At 45.9% G+C, this 19,265-nt stretch overlaps 1 protein-coding gene across 1 annotated transcript in view; it reads left to right on the top strand.

The window, feature by feature from the left end:
* Positions 1-245: 245 nt before the first annotated feature.
* Itga9 (integrin subunit alpha 9) overlaps positions 246-19,265 on the top strand; it is a 410,762-nt gene continuing 391,742 nt past the window's right edge. The window contains exons 1-3 of the mRNA XM_063260331.1: positions 246-560; positions 16,198-16,325; positions 17,922-18,028. Of these exons, the coding sequence (XP_063116401.1) occupies positions 397-560; positions 16,198-16,325; positions 17,922-18,028 (399 nt within the window). The 5' untranslated portion in view covers positions 246-396. The remainder of the gene's footprint in view (positions 561-16,197; positions 16,326-17,921; positions 18,029-19,265) is intronic.

Raw genomic sequence — 19,265 nt, 5'->3', positions numbered from 1 at the left:
AAGGGAAAGAAAGACAAAAGCAGAGAGACAGACGCAGCGGGCCGGCAAAACACGTGGGCGCAGAGAGGGGCGCTGGGCCGGCTCCCGGAGAGGCCCGGGGCCACCTCCCTGCCCAGGCGCTGCGCCGGGCTCGTGGCCGGCAGGGGGCGCTGCCGTGCCGTGCCGTGCGCCGCCGCCGCCCTCCCGCCCACCCGGGCCGCCCACCCCGGGGCGCGCCTCTCCACAGCCCCGTCCAGCCCGCGAGGCGCTGCCTTCGAGCGAGCGCGCAGACGGCTCGGTCTCACGGAGGTCGCCGCCGCTCGCTGCCCTCCGCGCCGCTCAGCGCGCGCGTCCCGCCGGAGTCCGAGCGCACAGCCCGCGCCTCGCGGGCCGAGGGAGGGCGGCTGCCGGCCGGGGATGGGCGGCGGGGGACTCCGCGCGCTGCTCCTGGCGCTGGTGGCCGCGGGGACCCCGGCGGCCGCCTACAACCTCGACCCGCAGCGCCCCGTGCGCTTCCAGGGCCCCGCCGGCTCGCTCTTCGGGTACGCGGTGCTGGAGCATTTCCACGACAACACGCGCTGGTGAGTGCCCGCCACCCCGGGCGGCCGGGCGCCGCCGCCTTTCCGGGCTCCTCCCGGCCGCCGTCCCCGGGGGGCGATTTAAATGTCTCGGCCGCGAGGGCGCGGCGCGGCCCGGCGCGAGGGGGAGGACGCCGGCCTGGCCTGCCGCGTGCGGGGAGCGTCCGGCGGCGGCGTCCGCCCGCGGGCCCGGGCACCGGCGGCTCTCCGTGCCTGGTTCGCGTCCCCCTGGCGCCGGCGCCGCTGCCGTGGCGTGCAGGAAACGCAGTCCCGGGAGATGGGTGGGGTGGGGGACGGGCGCTGCAGAGAGGCCCCCCACCGGCCTGTGGAAGAGGGCTGCAGGCTGCGGCGCGCGGGGAAGGAGGGCAGAAGGGGACTCACGAGGGACAAAGCCAGTGCGGCTCGTGGGGGCAGCCTGGGCCTCGTCGCGCGTGGGCCTCCCAACCCAGAGACAGCGCCACAGAGGCAGGAGGGACTTAGCTCTGGAGAGGTTGAGGAGTTTGTTGCGCCTGAAAAAGACGCGGGGGCTCGTCCTCAGTACCATCGCCAGCTGATTTAACAGAGCTCCCGTGTCCAGCGCCAGGGAGCACTGAGCAAGGAGGTGGATGTCCTTTTGGTCTTTTCCTCAGACTTTTTCATAGGAGGGAGAGTTAGACCGCTCCCTCCGCCTTTTTCCAGGCTCGGCTTCAGTGTGGGCCCTGGTGTACTGAGGGATCCCCAGTGTGGGCATCCTTCTGGGTGGCAGGTCGGACATCGCGGTCAGTGATGTGTATGCTCGCAGCGCGGACCTCGGTGAGAGAGTCGCAGCTCTGAATCGGACAGAGGCTGACCTAGAAGGGTGGGACGTGGCTGGGGGTCCTCACACATTCCGGAAAATGGGAACTCCACCCAGGCCGGCCAGCTCATTAATAACTGTTTAGGAGAGCTGTCTCCAGGGGAACTGGTTTTCAAGGTCCTTGTGTAGTTCTTGTCTAGCTCCATATCCCGCTCCCTAACATTCATCCCCGTTAAGTTTTAAGACATGACTGCTTCGTCCTGTACTTGCCAAATTACCTTCTTAAAAAGAGCGGGCTGCACACCTTCCCTGAGTTCTCCAAATCCCAGATGCACTGTGGGCTTCAGATTTGGTATAAATGCAGCCTGGGCAGAAGCACTTGGAGAACGCATGCCAGAAGCCCACACTGGGCTCCCAGGCTGTGTGACCTTGGCACCAAGCACGTGGGAAGAGCTGTCAAAAATAGAAGGGCTGCTCTGGGTAGGGGGCTGATGAGGCCCAGCGGGCAGTGTGCGGTCCACCTGCTGGGGCTGACTGCTGGGCCTCTGTCACCTGGACTTGAATGGACTACAGGTTAAAGCCTCCTCAGTTGGAAACAACTGGGTGAGTCAAGAGCAGACTGACAGAGAAAAGGTGTCCTTAGTTTTGAAAAGGGAATGATGAAAAACTGTGTGAAGAGATCTGGCAAGGGCAGGAAAGGCAACCTGGCTTTACACTTGGCATCCATCTAAATTGTAGGGAGGCACTGGATAGTGGTCTTGTTGCCAATAGGGGACAGATATTTCCTGGGTCCGTGGGAACCCCTGCATCTGGACCGCTGCTCTTAAAATTAAAAATGTCCCCTGCGGTCTGATGCTGAGCTCTTCTTTGTGCTGGAGTGCTCATCCCTTTCATGTGCCCACTGAGACTCCACTGAAATCTTTTTGAAGCAGATCCCTTTTCACCCCACATTGCCTTAATTTTATTTTTTATTTTTTGCCTTTCATTGATATCTGTTCTCTTGCTTTTTTTTTTTTCAAGTATTCACTTTCCCCATTCTTGTCTTTCTTCCTTCTTCCTCCCAAGACCTTGCATGTATTTTCTGTGGATTATGATACCAGTTTTAGAGCTGTAGCCTTTGAAGTAAGAGACACTTCTAACTTCTCTCTTTTTTTTTTTTCCAGAAGGTAGACCTAACTCAGGATGAATGAAATTTAAGCTTTTGGCCTCTTGCTTGCACAGGTCCTACCAAGACTATGATGAAATTTTTCAATAACCTTTCTTAAAGTTTGGGCATTAACTTAAATGTATAAGATTCAAGTGCTATGGAAACAGCATCTACCGTAGTTGCTACCTTAACTTTTATCACTGTGGTTGGTGGATTGACATAATAATTTATTGTTGACTCTACTGGGCAGTCTCTGTGTCTTGTATTTCTAGGGCCTTTTGAGAGGTGCATATAATTTGTTTCCAGTTATTAATAATTATAATGACAGCTGGGGAAAGCTTCCTTATAGCTAAATCCTTATGGACATCCTTAATTATTTCCTTCAAATCAGTCCCTGGGGTTGGACTTGCTGAGTTAGAGAGGATGTAGGCTTTGAGGCATTCTTTATTATACTACCAACGTGCTAGTGAAGCTGAAGTGTACACTTTAGGGAAATGCATTAATTTATTTAGGCACTGTGGTTTTGAAGTAGGTTAGCAAAATGCTGCTGTAGAACATAGAATCCTGTATGGAGATTACTTTAAAAAGATCACAAATAGTCAAAATAGATGAAACAAAATTAGACTTGGAAAAAAAAAGTGTATTGGAACTTTGAAAGGAAAAGATGACAACTGCTAATTAACTCTTTTAAATGTGCGTTTCTTCTAGAAGAAAATTTTCAGTAGCTCCTTAATGATTTTGTGATTGAAGACATTTGCTTGATGCTAATTAGCCAGCTATGTCACAAGTTGTTGATAAAGGTGTATTGTATATATAGTATGGAATGTGCAGGGAGGGATGGGGAGAGCCCAGGCCCCAGCGGGCAGAGCCGAGGGTTCCCATGTTGTGTCAGTCAGCGTTGTGATGCTGTAACAAATACCTGAGGTTGTTGAGGTGGAGAAAAAGTTTATTTGACTCACAGTTTTGGAGGTGTCAGGTTTTAGTCTGTGGTCAGTCTACCCCGCATTGCTTTTGGGCCGCACAGCATGGTGGAGCCTGTAGAAGAATACAGCTGTTCACTTCTTGGCCAAGGAGTGAAAAAAGAGAGAAAGAGGTGGTAGTTGGGGTCCAAATCCCATTCAAGTACACAGCTCCAGTGACAGTCTCCTTGGCTTCAGCTTTTGAAGTTCTACATCTGATGGCGCCAAGCTGGGGACCAAGCGTTGAACAAATGGGTGACCTTGCTTTCTTAGCTCTAGACCTAAGTCCTCTCCTGTAGTTGTATCATACTGATGACAGAGCCCCAGACCTAGTTTCTCTGTCGCAACTCATTTGACAGTGTCTCTGTCGCCGTGCCCTGGGCAGTGAGAACTGTCCCCATGAGCAGTGGACCAGGCTATAACCTGATTACACTGTATCTGTTTGGATATAAACATGCAAGTGCACCAGTTTTCCTTTTTCTAATGAGACTCAGAGAGTGTCTGTCCACTTAGAGCTTACGTGTACTACCCACCCCTGGGTCTGCTGGCATCCTTTGAACAACAGCAGTAGGTGCCAGGGAACATGGACAAAGCTGATTTCTGTCCCCTTGCCTAGCAGTTCCTCAGCTGCAGAGTTCACAACTGTAACACTCTGTGATATAAATAAATGCAGCCAGGCTGCTGTGCACCCCCTCCCCTCCCTCTTTGCCCCAGACGCCCTGGAGAAGTAGCTGGTTGCACTGACTTCCTCTCTGGCGATGTGCTTCCTGCGGCCTCTTCTGGAACACAGAGGACTGAGCTCAGGCACAGAGCAAGTGCTCTGAAATTTTGCTTTTGTGAAGGTTGTTAGAAGGTTGTGAGGAGCAGGAGGAAGTTAGGCCCAGGGGAAACATAGCTTTCATTTGCATTTGGCTTGAGAATTAGAAGTATAACCAGCAAAATGGAGCTTTAAACATTACATTTTTTTCCTTTAGAGACAAGTGACCTGTGAACTTCCTCAAGGCCTAAGGCATAACTGGCTACCTCTCCTCTGGATGGAATAAGCAAGCCCAATTTAGTTTTCTTACACAAAGGAGAGAAAGGTCTGGGTCCTGGAAGGGATGGAACTAACCTGAACATGAGTATTGTTCCATTGTGTTCCTTCCTGAACTGTGCCTTGCTATAAAAGACCCTACCCACCTGTATGTGCTGAGACGATGATTTGAGGCAATGGGTCCTTATTTTTGAGTAAGTCTAGTTTGCTTTTTACCAAAGCAAATTGCTTCCTTTGATTTGGTCAGCAGTGAGCGAATGAATCGGAGTGTATAAACTTAAGTGGCCTGTAACAAAAGAACAAACTACAGCAAGTTCCTGATTTACAGACAAGTTCCATTCTGAAAGCTTGTATATTGAATTTGTTCATAATCCAACAAAGTGAGTCTTATACAATACACCTGAGAAAGTTTGCAATTTGAATGTTAGTAAGTCTGGGACTTACTGTAGACAGTTCTGGTGAGCTGCTCTATGTTTTTACCCCAACCAGGTTATTGCTGTTTAAATTAAAATAAACTAAAACTAAGAATTCAGTTCTTCAGTGGCACTTGCCATATCAGTAGCCACGTGTGGCTAGAGGCTGCTGTCTTGGACAGCCCACAAGGAGAGCATGTTCATCATTGTATAGTATTGGCCGGACAGTGTGGGGCTTAGAGCAATGCCTTAGGTCTTTTGAAAGGCTAGACAAGGATAAGAAGCAGATTTAAGATAAAGAAAAGCTAACTCTTAGCATAACTGAGTATTGAAACCAAAAGAGGAGTGCTGAAAGCTAAAACTTGTGGACTGCTGAGGTTATTTTTCATTCATAAAACACTGGAGCATATGTTCTGGACTGGGGTAGAGATTCAGGAATGAAAAATCCATCTGAAAATCTGATGGGTGAGAAAGTTGGAGGGAGGTGGCTATGGTTGTCTTGTTTCTTGGGCAAAAGGAAAGACATATTATGGGCTCCAGTTGGGGGAGGCTGGTTTTCAGGCAGGAATGAACTGTTCAGAGGAGTAGAGGAGAGATTCCTGTGTAAAGCTTTAGAAGAGGGGTTTGGGGCCTTCTGCCCTCCACCTTTGGCCCTCCTATCCTGAGGAAACTCCTAGAAGGCGGGAGGTAGCCCTGTCTTCTTAGGCCTCCATGTGAACATGTTTGGTAAGTTTTTGTATCCCATGCTGCGCTTGTAGGCACAGGTGTGGTTCCATTTCCTCAGCTGGAATTTTTGGAAATGGCATTGTCAGACCTTGTTCCCAGTCCTCACTCCCTCTGCAAAGCTTGATCTCTCCTACTTCTCAGGAAGGGCCAGCTGAGTTCTAAGAAGACCCAGAAAATGTCTTAGAGCTTCTGGGATAGTGCCCCGGAGATCCTGAGACTGGTGAGGGTGCTGTTTCCAGAGTTGGTGCTGAACACAAGAGGCAGCTGTCTTGCTCAGGAGAGAACCTGCCAGGGCAAGAAGACAGACGCTTCTCATCCAGTCATTAGCAGCTGTGAGTGTGAGAGTGTGAAGGGCTGGGCCCCAGCCAGCTCTGATTCCCTAGTGACGTGCTGCTGTTCAGGAAATGGTCTCCTTCTGATAACTTCTGTTATGATTTATTTGGGGAAAATGTTTACACATTTATTAAAAGCAGCCACAGTGTTCTCTACAGTCATATCTTTCGAGGGAGTTGCATGTAACTTTAAAAATCAAAATTCATTTCATCAGGTGCTGTTTGCTGGGCATCGACAAGAGGTCACTAGCATAATAGTTTTCAGCTGAGTGTTTGAAAAGCTGGTGAGTGATTTCCAGTTTGCCAGTTAGAGATCAGAGCCTTACAGAGTTACACCCCAGACTGAGGGAGCAGTGTACTTAATTGGGGATTGTGTCAGTTTGTATCCTTAAGAAGCAAATACTAAGAAATGCAAAAGGATTTTTGAGGGTGGGGTGTAAGGATATGAAAGAGAAAGGGGAAAGAAGCAGGCTTGGACAGGAGAAAGCTGCAGGTGAGACACAGGTCTGATAAATCCATTGACTCAGAGGAACCACTGGGCTAAGATGGTGGTCATTGACTGGGGCCACCTGTTAAGAGCCTTGGCTCCCAACTGCAGCAGATCTGGAAAGGCTGCAGCTGGCAGGTGACTGGCCAGTCATGGAGGAGAGTACACTCCTCCATGGCTGTCCTGGTGCCCCTCATGCAGGACTTGCCATATCAAGAAGATGGGAGATGTGGTCCTTGGGCTGTGCCTGCTCCTGGGGCTGGGATCATGCATGTCTGTGTTCATCCCACTGTAGTCAGTATGGAGAGTTAGGACTGACATAGGGCCGTTGGAACTGACCCAGAAGCAAAATCCAGACAATTCCTGCTGCCAGTTGACTCAGGGTATCTCTTTCTGAAGTCACAGATGCAGGTAAAAGATTTGAGGTAGGGAGCTTGGCCTTGGGTTGAACCATTGAGCTCTCTGAACCATAAATCCTTTTAGCCAAGTAGATTGGCTCCCAACCAAAGCAGAATAAATTGCTTATTCCTACCATCCTTTTTGCCAGAGGGAGTATTAGGCAGCAGAAGTAAGTTTAAAAAATGGGAAAAATCAAGAGGCTTTGAAAATATGGGCTCACTTGGGCCCCAGTGATGCTTTTTAGGAGAGCAAAAAGGACTCTGTCATGAGCCTCAACTAGCAGCAGAGACAACAGCCACAGGTGGGACTGGCAACCTCCCAGGTGACCTTAAACATCCAAGGGATAAGCTAAGATGGAGGAAATTAGTATTATGCATTTTCTGTGTATATGTTCAGATTTTTGAGACTACAGATAGCCTTTCTCACGCATCTCCTGACACTGGAGCAGCCCTTTTGCTCTCCAGTGTTTCCTAAGTTGGTGGTTAGAACCAGGAGAAATAGAAGTAGATGGAGGGGACAGGGTAACAAAGCAGGCCACGGAAAAATGAAACACCAGTTTCTCCAGATACTTGTCTTTTTTTGAGATAGAGTCTCACTGTGTTCCAGTCTGGCCCCAGACTACTACATAATCCAGAACAGCCTCGAACTCACAATCTTCCTGCCTCAGCCTCTCAGAGTGCTGGTATTATAGTGCTATACCATGCTCTGAGGATACTTGTCTTTATTTCAGGCAGACTGGATGTGAGAGTAGGCCCTTTGATCAGGATCTGTGGGATTACAAATCCTAGAGTTTCATGTACCTCTTATAAAACCAGGGCGCCCGTGCAGGCGCACCTGTTGTGCGTTGCTCTAGCTCCCATCTTGGGCTCCACCTGGGTCTGTGAGGTAGCTCTGCAGTTCTAAAGGGAGGCAGAGGTGATGGTGAGAATTTTGTATCTACGTGCACTATTTAATGTTGACCAAGTGTAACAACGTTTGGGAGGAAGTTGTCCCAGGAAGCCAGAGGAAGACACTGTGGCTTTTAGTTTGCTCTCTTTGGAGTTCGTAGATGTCCTCTGTTGTGGAAGCGCATCATCAGTCCTTTGCTGTGCTGCCCTCTCCAGCTGCCTCCTCTCTGTGTGTGCCAAGAGTGAGCTCAAGCCAGGGCAGCAGCCTCTGAGGACCCTTCATTCTCTGACAGAGCAGCTGGGGCCCACTGCCTTTCCCAGCTGGGCATGGAGTCCACCTGTTTCGCTCTCTGACTCAGCAGACTCCAGGATGGATTGCACTTCTCTTTCACCTTTTATTTACTTCAGTGTATAGTTCCCAGTATAAAAATGATTTTTTCAGCCTTTGATGGATACTTTTGTGTGCTTATAGACATTGAATGCAGTTGCACAGTTGTGATTTGAACTCAGACAGGCTTAATTTTTCAAAAATAAATTTGTTTGTTTACTTACTTATAGTACCGGTGATTCAATCCAGGGCTTTGGTACTGACCTATATTAGCAACTCTTTTTAAGAAAGATTAAAAGTTTTTTTCTTTTGAGACAGGATCTCAAGGAGTCACTGAATTGCCCAGATTGAGTTTACACTCAGGATCCTTTTACCTCAGCCTCCTAGAATGCTGAGATTACGGTAATGCACTGCCACATCCAGCTCAAATGGGGTTGATTTAATGTTAATCTAACCAAGTATCTTCTGTGCTGCCTTCTTCAACCCATCAACCCCTTGACCAAGGACTCAGGGTCTTTAGGAGGAAGGAAAGATTCCCTGAACAGGTGACAATGACGCCTATCTGTAACCCCAGGTGTTTGGGAAGCTGAGTCAGGAAGATCACAAATTTGAGGCTAATCTGGGCTACATAGTGAGACTTTGTATCAACATTAAAAATAAAAAGGACTCAGAAAGTAGCTCAGTGGTAGAGTACTCCTGGATTCATACCCAGTACAGCATACACAGAATACCCAATGCTCCTTCTGGGAGCACTTTTGTCTGCATCTGGCCTCATGGGTTCAAGACTTTAATTTACTCATCCTAGGATACATAACCCCTCAAATGCTGCCATCTGTAGTTTCCTTTTGTGCCTCATCACTGCCCCAGAGGGGGCCATGCATTTGTTGCCTTCGTCCCCATGATAGGGGAAAAAAAGAGTAAGAGTCACCTGGCTGGAGAATTATCCATGGTAACACCTGGCTGGAGAGTTGCTGTCCCACTCCTGGGTGTGACTCCGTGCATGTTCTTAAGGGCTGTTTCTACCACCCAATCCTGCCGAGAGCCCTCAGTAAAAGTTTGTGGTCCTGGCTGGTGATAAGATTCTGTTTGGGAGAGAAAGGCGCTCAGGTGATGGCAGGAACTGCATGCAGTACTGCATAAGCAGTAGTTCTCAGCTGTAGACTCAAATCCTTGGTTTAGATTTGAGGAGCATGGTGGGTGACGGAGTTACTACGGACCAACTCCTTTCGGAAGGGGCATCCCCTTGCTTGATGAGGATGTTCTTTGTTATTACAGTTTTGCCACACAACAGACTACGCTAAAAGTCAGTGGCTTGAACAACTTGTCCTTTGTTAGCTCATGATTCCAAGGCTGATGGTTGAGGCTGTGCTGTGCTGCTGGGTGTTTCTTCAGTTTTGAGCTGGGCTTCCTCATATATCTGCTGTCATCTTAGGACTTGTTGGAGTAGCATAGCTCGAGTGGCTCATTTCTACTGCCTGTGTCTTTTATTCTTTAGCAAAATGCCCTGGGCTTGGACACATGGTGGCTGGGCAGGGTGCCAGGAGACATCAGAAGCAGGGCTAGTCCCTTGAAACATAAGCCTGGAAGTCAAGCCATTCCTCTTCTGGGTGGTGTGAATTGTTGGGCCAGCCACTTTCAAGAGGAGGAAAGAAAACAGACTTCATCTCTGCATGGAAGAAGCTGCAAAGTTCCATTGCACAGGGTAGGGATACAGGAAGGGTGGGGAGCTGAGGCTACTTTTCTGATATTACTGGTGGTGAAATCTCCCAGCCCATTTCCAGATGTTTATGATGTCAGCTGGTAGTTTGAATAAATACAGCAAAAAATGGTCCACAGTTCTAAAGTTGTGTGAGCTTGTTGCTCCTGCCAAAAGTTAGAGCTGGGATAGGTGGAGAGCCACAGTGTTTGATCTACTACTGCCCAGCATTCTGACATTCCTTTGAACATCTACTTTGTACTGTGAACTACACTAGGTGTAGTTCTCTTGTCTGAACCTTGTAAGAATCTTTGTTAGGTACATTTTAATTCCCTCTATTTTACAGCAGAGGAAAACAGGCTCAGAGTGGCTAAAAAGCTCATCTGAGGTCACACTGTTGGCAATGGTAGAGGCAAAATCTGACCTCCAGCTTGCTGCCTGTGCACCTTACACTTCATTACCTTGAGTAACCAGCTCACAAAGCTTAGAATCTATGCACAATTATTAGGTTAAAGCCCTTAGTGTTAAACACCTGCCACCTCAGTTTCTTCAAGTCTAAGAGTTGCTCCTGAGACTTTTCAGGTTCCATAGCTTTAGTTGGCAAGCACTGCTTCCTCCGCTCTTCCGCTGGGAAATAAGGGTTTGGTGTAGTCTGAGATGACTGTAACACCAGCCTTCCCTGTGTTGAAGCCTTAGTGTTTTGTGCTCAGTGAGGATTGTGAGTGATTCCGGGGGTTTCCTTGTGGTGGATACACAGTGATTGAATTGAACTCATGTAACTATAACATGGGTCCCTGGGGAATCTTTGTTTTTGGGATCAAATGTACAAAAGCAAATCTAATGGGTTTTAAATTTGTAATCCCCAGTTGCTGTCCTGGATCTGGCTGTGATTTTTGCCCTGTGGAGAGGCTGCTGTGGCATTAGTGGACAGAAATGGAGCCGCTGAGACACTCTGAGTTCCTGACCTTCCCTAGGGAAGTAGCTGTGGCTGAGCCCTTCCCTTCCTCCTGCTCTTTAGGGAAGACCTGCAGATTACTCTCAGGATGTGAGAGCAGAGTTCAGAGCAAGGACAGTGCTGTGCTGGAGGCTTTGCCATCATGTTGAATGTACACAGGAGACCAAGGAAGCTCCTTTGCTGAAAAAATAGGAGACACTTAAACTGCCACACTGGGAGAAGGTTCAGGGAACACTGGAAGAAACATGGACACCCTGGGGTCAGCAATGTACTAGTGGCATAACCCAGCATCCTGGAGTGGGGTACACACAAGAAAGTGTACACTGAGGTTGCCTTGAGCAGAAAATCATTCTCATGAGCATAACTGACACACGCAGATTAAACAGATGGGTCCACCAAAAAAAGTTTATATACAGCTCACTGAGGGACAAACCTGTGGGTGACACTGTGCTAGCAATGTTAGCACTTTGGAAAATCAAGAAAGTCATTAAAGTTCACATTTTAGGTCATTAGAGTATGAGGAGGAGGAAGAGAAAGTTTCCCTTTCTGAACCAAACTCCAACCTGTCCTCTAATAGACTGAAGCTTGCAATTCAAAGTTCTCATCCCACAGAGCCTCCCTTGGGCTTTCTCAGGTGTGGTCACACACATGAGCAGTTGGCCCCAGAGCGGGCATCGGGTACCTGCGGGTTTTCTTTTCTCCCTTATGGCTGATGTGGGCTGAGTAGAGTATGGAGTGAGTGATACCTTGTGCTGCTGGGGTACATGGTGCAGGTTGGCAGTTGTGAGCTATGACAGTCACAGGTCTGTGCCTTGCCACCTGCTTCCCCTGACTGTAAGATGGGATTAATGCTAGTAACTCCTTTAGGGTTGCTTGAAGACTCGATTTGATATTGTTCCTAGTGAGCCTAGTGCAGCATGTACAGATGCTGTCTGCTACATGTAGTTTTTCAAATTAGAAACCCAGAGTCCTTGGCTAATGAGAGGCTTCACCTGTCCTTGGAGTTTGTCGCATTTTAAACTGGTGGTGACAGAGGAGGACAGCCTCACTTCTCAAGGGAGATCTACTGTCTCCAAATGATCTTGGCTATTTGTAATCTGTGTAAGTAGTTATATACCACTTCTTAGAGTGCATATTCTGACTGAGCTGTCCCAAATGGCCTGCGATTCTGCATGTCTATCAAGTGCCTATTTTACCACACATAAAGTAACAAGCAGGACACACCAGTATCATGGGGAACCTGTTGCCGGGGACAGGTAGGCCCTTTGATAGAGGAAAGTCACATTGTCTTCTGAAGAGAACCAGGGAAGATTTTGGCAGTCAGTGTTTGAAGGGGTTGGGATGTCTTTTTATATCTCCAAGGACAATGAGAGAAAAAGCATATGGCATCTTTCAGTGGTTTGTTTTGAACTCTGAGCCATTGTAATCTCTCAGGATCAGCCTGGTGGATAGCCAGCTGAATGGACTTCAGAAGAGCCATGCTGGAGGGCTGGCCTGCACCAGCAGTGTTTCTGGACATTGGCCCAGGTAAAGAGCCAGCCCAGACGGTGGAGGAAGTCATTATGTTCTGTAAACACAGAGATACAAGCACTTTGTCCGGTGTGCCACCCTGTGAGTGCCAAGCACATGCATGCACACACGGTTTGCTTCTTTATCTCGTGCTTTATTTTCCATTGCACAGGATTTGGGAAAAATCTTCTCATTTGGCCAGCTAAACCAGAGAGATGTTATGAGGGGTTGAATCAGTCATTTTTGTTAGAACCATTGTCTACCTTGGGCTTGGAAGGAAATTATAATTCAGCAGGTCCCTTCTCCCGTTCAGATTTTGGTGTACAATTTGCCCCCTCAGTCTTGGCTCAAGCAGTGCCTGACAATTCAGCTATCTATGATCCTTCTTGCTTGGATCACTTAGGAATCTGGATGTGATTTGGAGCGATGGTACTATCTGAAATTTCAGGGTTGTAATACCAACGTTGGAGACATGATAAAGGAACAGCATATTGATTTCCATAGTCATGTTCTAACCCTTGTAGCTGATAAATTTCCATTTTTTGTGACACCCCCCCCTCCATGCAGAGGGATTGAACTGAGCTCTCTACTGTTAAGCTGCATCCCCATTATTTCTGGTGAATTTTATGAAATGAATTATAAATAGCAGTAGTTTATTGTGTTAAAGTGAATTTGAAGTTGGTGAGCATTTTGGGATTCCACTCTGTGACTTTGGGCTTCTTAAGTAGATGAAGTATTTCATGTTCTCCAGCACTGAGGACTTGACATTGGAAAGCCTGAGGGTATTTCAGTAGATATGTCAGGTTGCTAATTCTTCTCATTTGTGAAAACAACTGGCATTATAAAGAGCAATCCTGAACTCAGTGCCTCAGTGGCTCTGAAGCTCAGGCTCAGGAGCAAGAGGGAAATAGATCTCTTAATGTGGCTTTCTTCTTACTGTAGTTTTTATTCGGTGTGTCATTATGCATTTGAGTTAAAACAGCTAAGGGCCAGCCAAACTGCCCTTGTGTGGGTGAGTAAGACAGTGTGGTCTGCTTGGGAAAGTGTTCACTTAGCTTTCCAAAGGACTGTAGATTCCAGTCCTGCTGCTAATTGGAAATTCTGCAGCTGTGGCCCTCCACAGTGAGGCTGGCGCATTGTGAGCTTCTAAGAGCAGTACAAGAGGCTACAGGCCTGCTGGGATAGGTTCCTTCACTCTCAGGGAGCCTGGCTTCCCTTCAGCATCCCAGTAGCGGATCTTGATAGATGCAAATACAGTTCCTCCAAGACTGAATTGCAGAGAGATACTTGTGAGAGTAGGTGAGTGCATCTCCATCTCTCTGTGTCCTTTGAGATTTGAATGTGGAGGGGTTGAGCACAGAGACAGTGAGAATTAAGACAAGATGCCTATACTTACCTGTGAACCCTTAAACCACTTAGACCTTAAACTTCAGGCCTCTGAGCTGGGTTAGTGACAGTGTCCTTTGTGATGTCTTCCAGCCTTTGTCGAAGGCCCCCTTGAGGGTCCCAGGCATTTGCTGTGTGATGTGGAAGATGTTTGCCCACTCCACTACCCAGACGGTGTTGGAGATGGAGTATCATTCTGAGGCCAAGATGGGGCTAACAGGGTGAATCACTAAGACCCCAAGATAAAAGTGGCTCTCAGCATAGAGGGAGGGGTCTGGAGCCAACTGAATCCCCAGGGTAGTTGTCTAGAATCATCCATCACTCTGCTAGGCACCTTTTCCACAGATACATAGTGGAAAATATATTCTATTCCAAGGTGTGTGGGGGATGTTGCTTTTCATAATGTGCCTAATATCCTTGTATGGTGAAATCTACCTCCCTTGCAGGCTGCTGAAGATGTGGAACAAGTCATGTTCTCATTGTGCAATAGTAGCTCAGAATTTTCTCCTCTTTGAACATCAATGTGGATTTCCTTTAAAGTTTCATTGTACAAGACCTTTTCCAAATGGCTCATGCAGCTCAGCACAAACTGTGCCTGATGTAATCTCTGCTATAGATCTTCAACAGACTACTTTCCAGAAACAGTGCATAAAACTGAAGGGAGAAACTAGTTTTATAACACCTGGAGGGGGACTCACTGCCATTTCCCACCATGCCCTAACCCTGCAGGCCTGGACCTGGCTCTTTCGTCCTCTGGTATGTTCTGGTCTCTCCTCGTGGAAAGAAGGGCCCTGTTGAGGATGGCTGGCCCTAGGCAGCTCTGAGGTTCAAAATGTGGAGCCTTATTCTTGGGCCCCTCCAGAATACAGGCCACTGTGCGTGGAATAGAGGTTGTAGGTTGGAACTCTTCCCTGCAGCTGCTTTCCCGTCTCCACTATGTGAGAGCAGGGCAGACAAGAGAAGTGATATCTTTAAATTTCCTATTTTTATTGAAAGTGCTGATATTATATATAATTAAATTGTATTGTGAATTTGTATAAACACTGGTCAGGTTAAAAAAAAAAAAAAGAACATTGGCAGTGCCTGTAGAATGTCCCTTCTTACAACACAATCTCCTCCTCTTCCCAGGGGTAACAATTACCCTGACCTCTAACTCCATTGTAAACTTTGCTTGCTTTTGAATTTCAGATAAATGGAATCAGACCATAAATATGCTACTGTGTCTGACATCATCTGCTCAATATTGTATTTTGATATTCATCTGTGTGGTTGCAGATATTACTGCTTACTGAGTTTTTCATTGCTATATAGAATCCTATCCCATAGCCTATCACTGAGTGAAGCAGAGGATTGCTAGGTCAAGCCCAACCTGAGAAACTTTGTGTTTCCTATACCACAATTTTAGCACTGATTGACTGTTAGATATGTTCTTTCTTTCTTTTTTTTTTTTGGTATGGAGGATTGAACTCATGACCTCACGCTTGCAAGGCAGGCGCTGTGCTGCTGAGCTGAATTCCCAGCCCCTAGATTTGTTCTTAATTTGGGGGGTTTATATTCAGCTGTGAACATTTTGTGCATGTCTCTTGTTAAGCATATATATACATCTGTGGAGTATATTTCTAGAAGTTGAATTACTGTTATGGAGTAGGCACACACTCAGTTTTATTAGAAAGCAATGATGAGTTTTCCAAAGCGGTTTTAGCAGTTTACTCTCCCACCAGCAGTGTGCAAAGGCTGCAGTGTGCAAATGTCACATGCTGGCAAGCATGTGCCAGCATGTGACATTTTCAGTCTTTTTGGTTTCCTTCTAATCAGCATGAAGTGGTATCTCAGTTGGATTTATCTGGTAACTAATGTAGCTAAAACTTGGTTCATATGTTTATTAGCCATATAGCTGTCTTCTTTTATGAGATCTATTCAAGTCTCATTATCTTATTGGGGTGTGTGTGTGTTTGTATGTGTGTGTGTGTGTATGTTTATGTATGTGTATGTATTACTGGTTTGTAGAAGTTTTTTTTTTTTTCACGTCAGAGATTGAACCCAGGATCTTCTCACTGAGATATATCCTCAGAATTTTTATTATTATTATTATTTTTATTTTGAGACAGGTTCTTGCTAAGTCCCTAAATTCTTTGTGGTTGGCTTGAACTTGTGATTTACAAGTTCCCAGTTAATCCTTAAGCTTTTCTTCCCTAGGGCCTGGCATATACTAGGCAAGCACTTTATCACTGAGCTATACCTTGAACTTTTATCCCTTAATTAACTTTCTTTCTTTCTTTCCTTTCCTTCTGCTTTTCCTCCTCCTTTACCACCACTGCAGGTTCTTCCTCTCCCCCTCCTCCTTCACTTCTTCCTTCTCCTCCTCTTTTTAATGCTGCTGAGAAGGGAACCTTGGGCCTCATGTATGGTATACAAATGCTCTACCCCTGAGTCATATGCCTTGTCCTGGACTAATCCCCCAACTACAGAATGTTGATACACAGTAAAATAATCTGGCTTCTCAAATGAGCTTTCAGATTGCTCACCCACACACAGGTGAGTATTTAACTACCTACCTCTCCTCTGGGTGTTGTGTTGTGACAGAATGCCTTTTCCTCTTTATACACAGGGTTCTCGTGGGGGCACCAAAAGCAGATTCTAAATACAGCACTTCAGTTAAGTCCCCAGGGGCTGTATTTAAGTGCCGTGTACACACCAACCCTGACCGGAGATGCACCGAACTGGACATGGCTCGAGGTGGGTTGCAGATCAACGTCAAGGTGGAAGTGAATTCTACACTTTGCTCTTTTTCTTGCTGAAGTGTCCCGTTCATTTACCCACTTATCCATTTGTCCATTCATCATTTTCTCACACAAATGTATATTGAGTACCTGTTAGCAATTAAGCACTGGAATATTCTGGTGAACAAAAGTCTTGTCATCCTGAGTCTTGAAAATTAGTGGTCAAAGAGACATTAAAAGAATTGTAATTGACAGAAGACCACAAGGAAGGTAGGTATTTGGTTGGATCTAGACTGGAGAGTCAGGAAAGGCCCCTGAGGATTGGAAGACTGCATAGTAGGTAGCTAGGGAGGTCTGAGAGGCAGAACCTCCCAGGACAGGGGAGACGACAGCTTACAGTCCAGAGTGAGGACAGTGTAGCTGGAGTGGTGAGTGGAGGAGGTTGGTAAGTGGATTGGGGTGAGATCGTGAGGGCTGAGTGAACTAGGGTTAGGTGTTACATTTTTTTTCTATCTATAGGGGTATTAAAAATCAACTTTAGGCTTTATATTTTAAGTAGGGAAAGATATGATTCAATGGATTTTTTTTTTTTTTTTTTTGGTCTTTTTCCTTTTTTATCGGTACCGAGGATTGAACTCATAGCCGCCTGCTTGCAAGGCAGGCACTTATAATGGATGTTTTTTAAAGCTCACTTTTTTATCTCATGGAAAATACATCTTTGGATTCAGATAGATTTGGCTGGAACTTACTGGGACTGTCCCAAAGCTTCTTTCACTTCAAGCCCTAACACTGAAAAATCAAAATCAAGATTATTTACAAAGATTCCCTTGAGTAAGTAAAATAATGGAGGCAATACATAGGACCGCGCTCAAAAACAGCTGTTTTTCTTAATGTTAAATTTGATGGCATGAGCAGCTATTTCAAAGATAGCAAGATACATTATGGTAGCCATTTTGAATTTACTATTGTCTTGTTTTGAAGTCTTTTATTGCATTCACAATTTTTATTGTTTTTATTCTATTCTGTTCTGTTTGATTTTTACTATTTCCAAAGTTATCTGCAGCTATTTTGGAGACAACAAAAGGTGTTATGGTAACTATGGTTGGTTTTGTAATGTTTTAAAGTCCTGGTTTGTTTTGATTGGTTTTATTTTGTTTTATTTTCCTTGGTTTTATTCTCTTTAAAATAAAAAAGCTTTATAATTATCAGTTCAAGTTTTTGTTTTCTCCAAAGTTTGTCATCAAGATCTTCTAATATTATTATTAGCTGAAAGAGTTATGATTTTCTTTAGCAGAAGAAAGGTGTCAGTAGCATTCCTAGTGCTATTTAGGACAATTGTCTTGATATTGTATAAGACAAAATAGGAACTTGCTCCTGAGTATCACTGCTTCATTCACTGAGTGACTTGCTATGAAGAAAACAGGCTGGATTAAGTAGTGTACATAGTGATGGCATTGATTTACATTTTGTTACAAGTTGCTAGAGTTGATTGACATTTTGTTGTAAGTTTCTTATTTCCTTCAGGTAACAAACATTTGAACTGTGGGCCTTGCAAAGCAGCCTGCAGAGACTGTTCCTCCATCCTAGTCTGATTTCTGTTTTTTCCTTCCAGGGAAGAATCGTGGAGCAGCCTGTGGAAAGACCTGTCGAGAAGACCGGGATGATGAGTGGATGGGGGTGAGCCTGGCTCGGCAGCCTGGGGCGGACGGCCGAGTGCTGGTAAGGCCTCCCTGGCGTTCTGTGAAGAGGAGTGGCTGGCACCTAAGTGTGTGTGATTGTGACATGTTAGGAAGGTGACAGAACAGGGCTCTGAGGTTACTTGTCCTGCATTACTGCTCAGGCAGCTTTTTACTGTTTTTAATCTGCCAAACATTAGTGTTTGGCCCATGGCACTGAAATTTTTGTCATTGAAAAATGACAAAATGTATGTGGTAAGAAGAGTGTAGATATCACTCATTCTATAGTTTTTTAGTGTATATAATAGAGATATAATAAATAGAGGTATAATTTATGTAAAATATACAAGTCTTAAGATTGTAGTTTGTTTTGGCCATTAGGCACAACTGGATCTCACTCCTACACCATGATACAGAATATTTCCATCATCCTGGGAAGTTCTTTGAGCCCAGTCTGGTCAACTTCCTCCCCTTCTGAGGTGGCTAATTCTATGATAGAGGAAGTATTGTACATTACTTTTGCTTTTTCTAGAACTTAAAATAAATGCATTCCCACAGTATGTGCTCTTTTGTGTAAGCCTTTTTTTTAAAGAGCAGTTATTTTTCATCCATATTGGTGTTTTCAGTAGTTCATTCTTACTTGTTCCTATACACTGTTTCACTTTATGAAATATATCCTTTAAAAAAAGAGACAGGGTCTCTCTATATTGCTCAGACTACCCCCAAACTCGTGGGCTGAAGTGATTCTCCTGCCTCAGCCTCCTGAGTAGCTAGGACTATGGGAATGTACCATTGAGCCTGGCCTAAAGTGCATGTTATTTTGATCAGTCATTATTTGCCTTCCAAAGTACACATATTGTGTTCTGATCCATTAGGTGCTTTGAGGAAACAAAGAAATTCTTTGCTATTGAGATTCCCAATGAGCTAGTCATCAGCCACAATTTAGTTAAATTTTCAAAATTGAAAATTCAGTTTTCACCCACATTAGCCATGTTTTAAGTGGTTAGTAGTCACGTATGATTATTGCATGTTGTATTGTTTTAGAAAGCACAGAGAGAATGTTTCTGTCACCTGAGAGAATCTTGTTGTCTGTTTCTCCTTTTTCTTTTAAATCTTTCTGTTAACACACACATCTTGGTGGCTGTTTCCCACGGGTGTGCTCAGCGCCCACTGCTCATTCCCCAGGGGTTTCCTCCTGCTCTTGGCTGCTAATTAGTACCCCTGCTGCACTTCCCAAGGTAACCACTATGACTCCATGGGCATCTTCTGCCTCTGGCTTT

Source organism: Cavia porcellus, unplaced genomic scaffold (assembly GCF_034190915.1).
Source record: "Cavia porcellus strain 051 isolate PalLab524CR breed Dunkin Hartley unplaced genomic scaffold, mCavPor4.1 scaffold_13, whole genome shotgun sequence".
NCBI lineage: Eukaryota > Metazoa > Chordata > Mammalia > Rodentia > Caviidae > Cavia > Cavia porcellus.
This window is presented reverse-complemented; position numbering and strand designations above follow the sequence as displayed.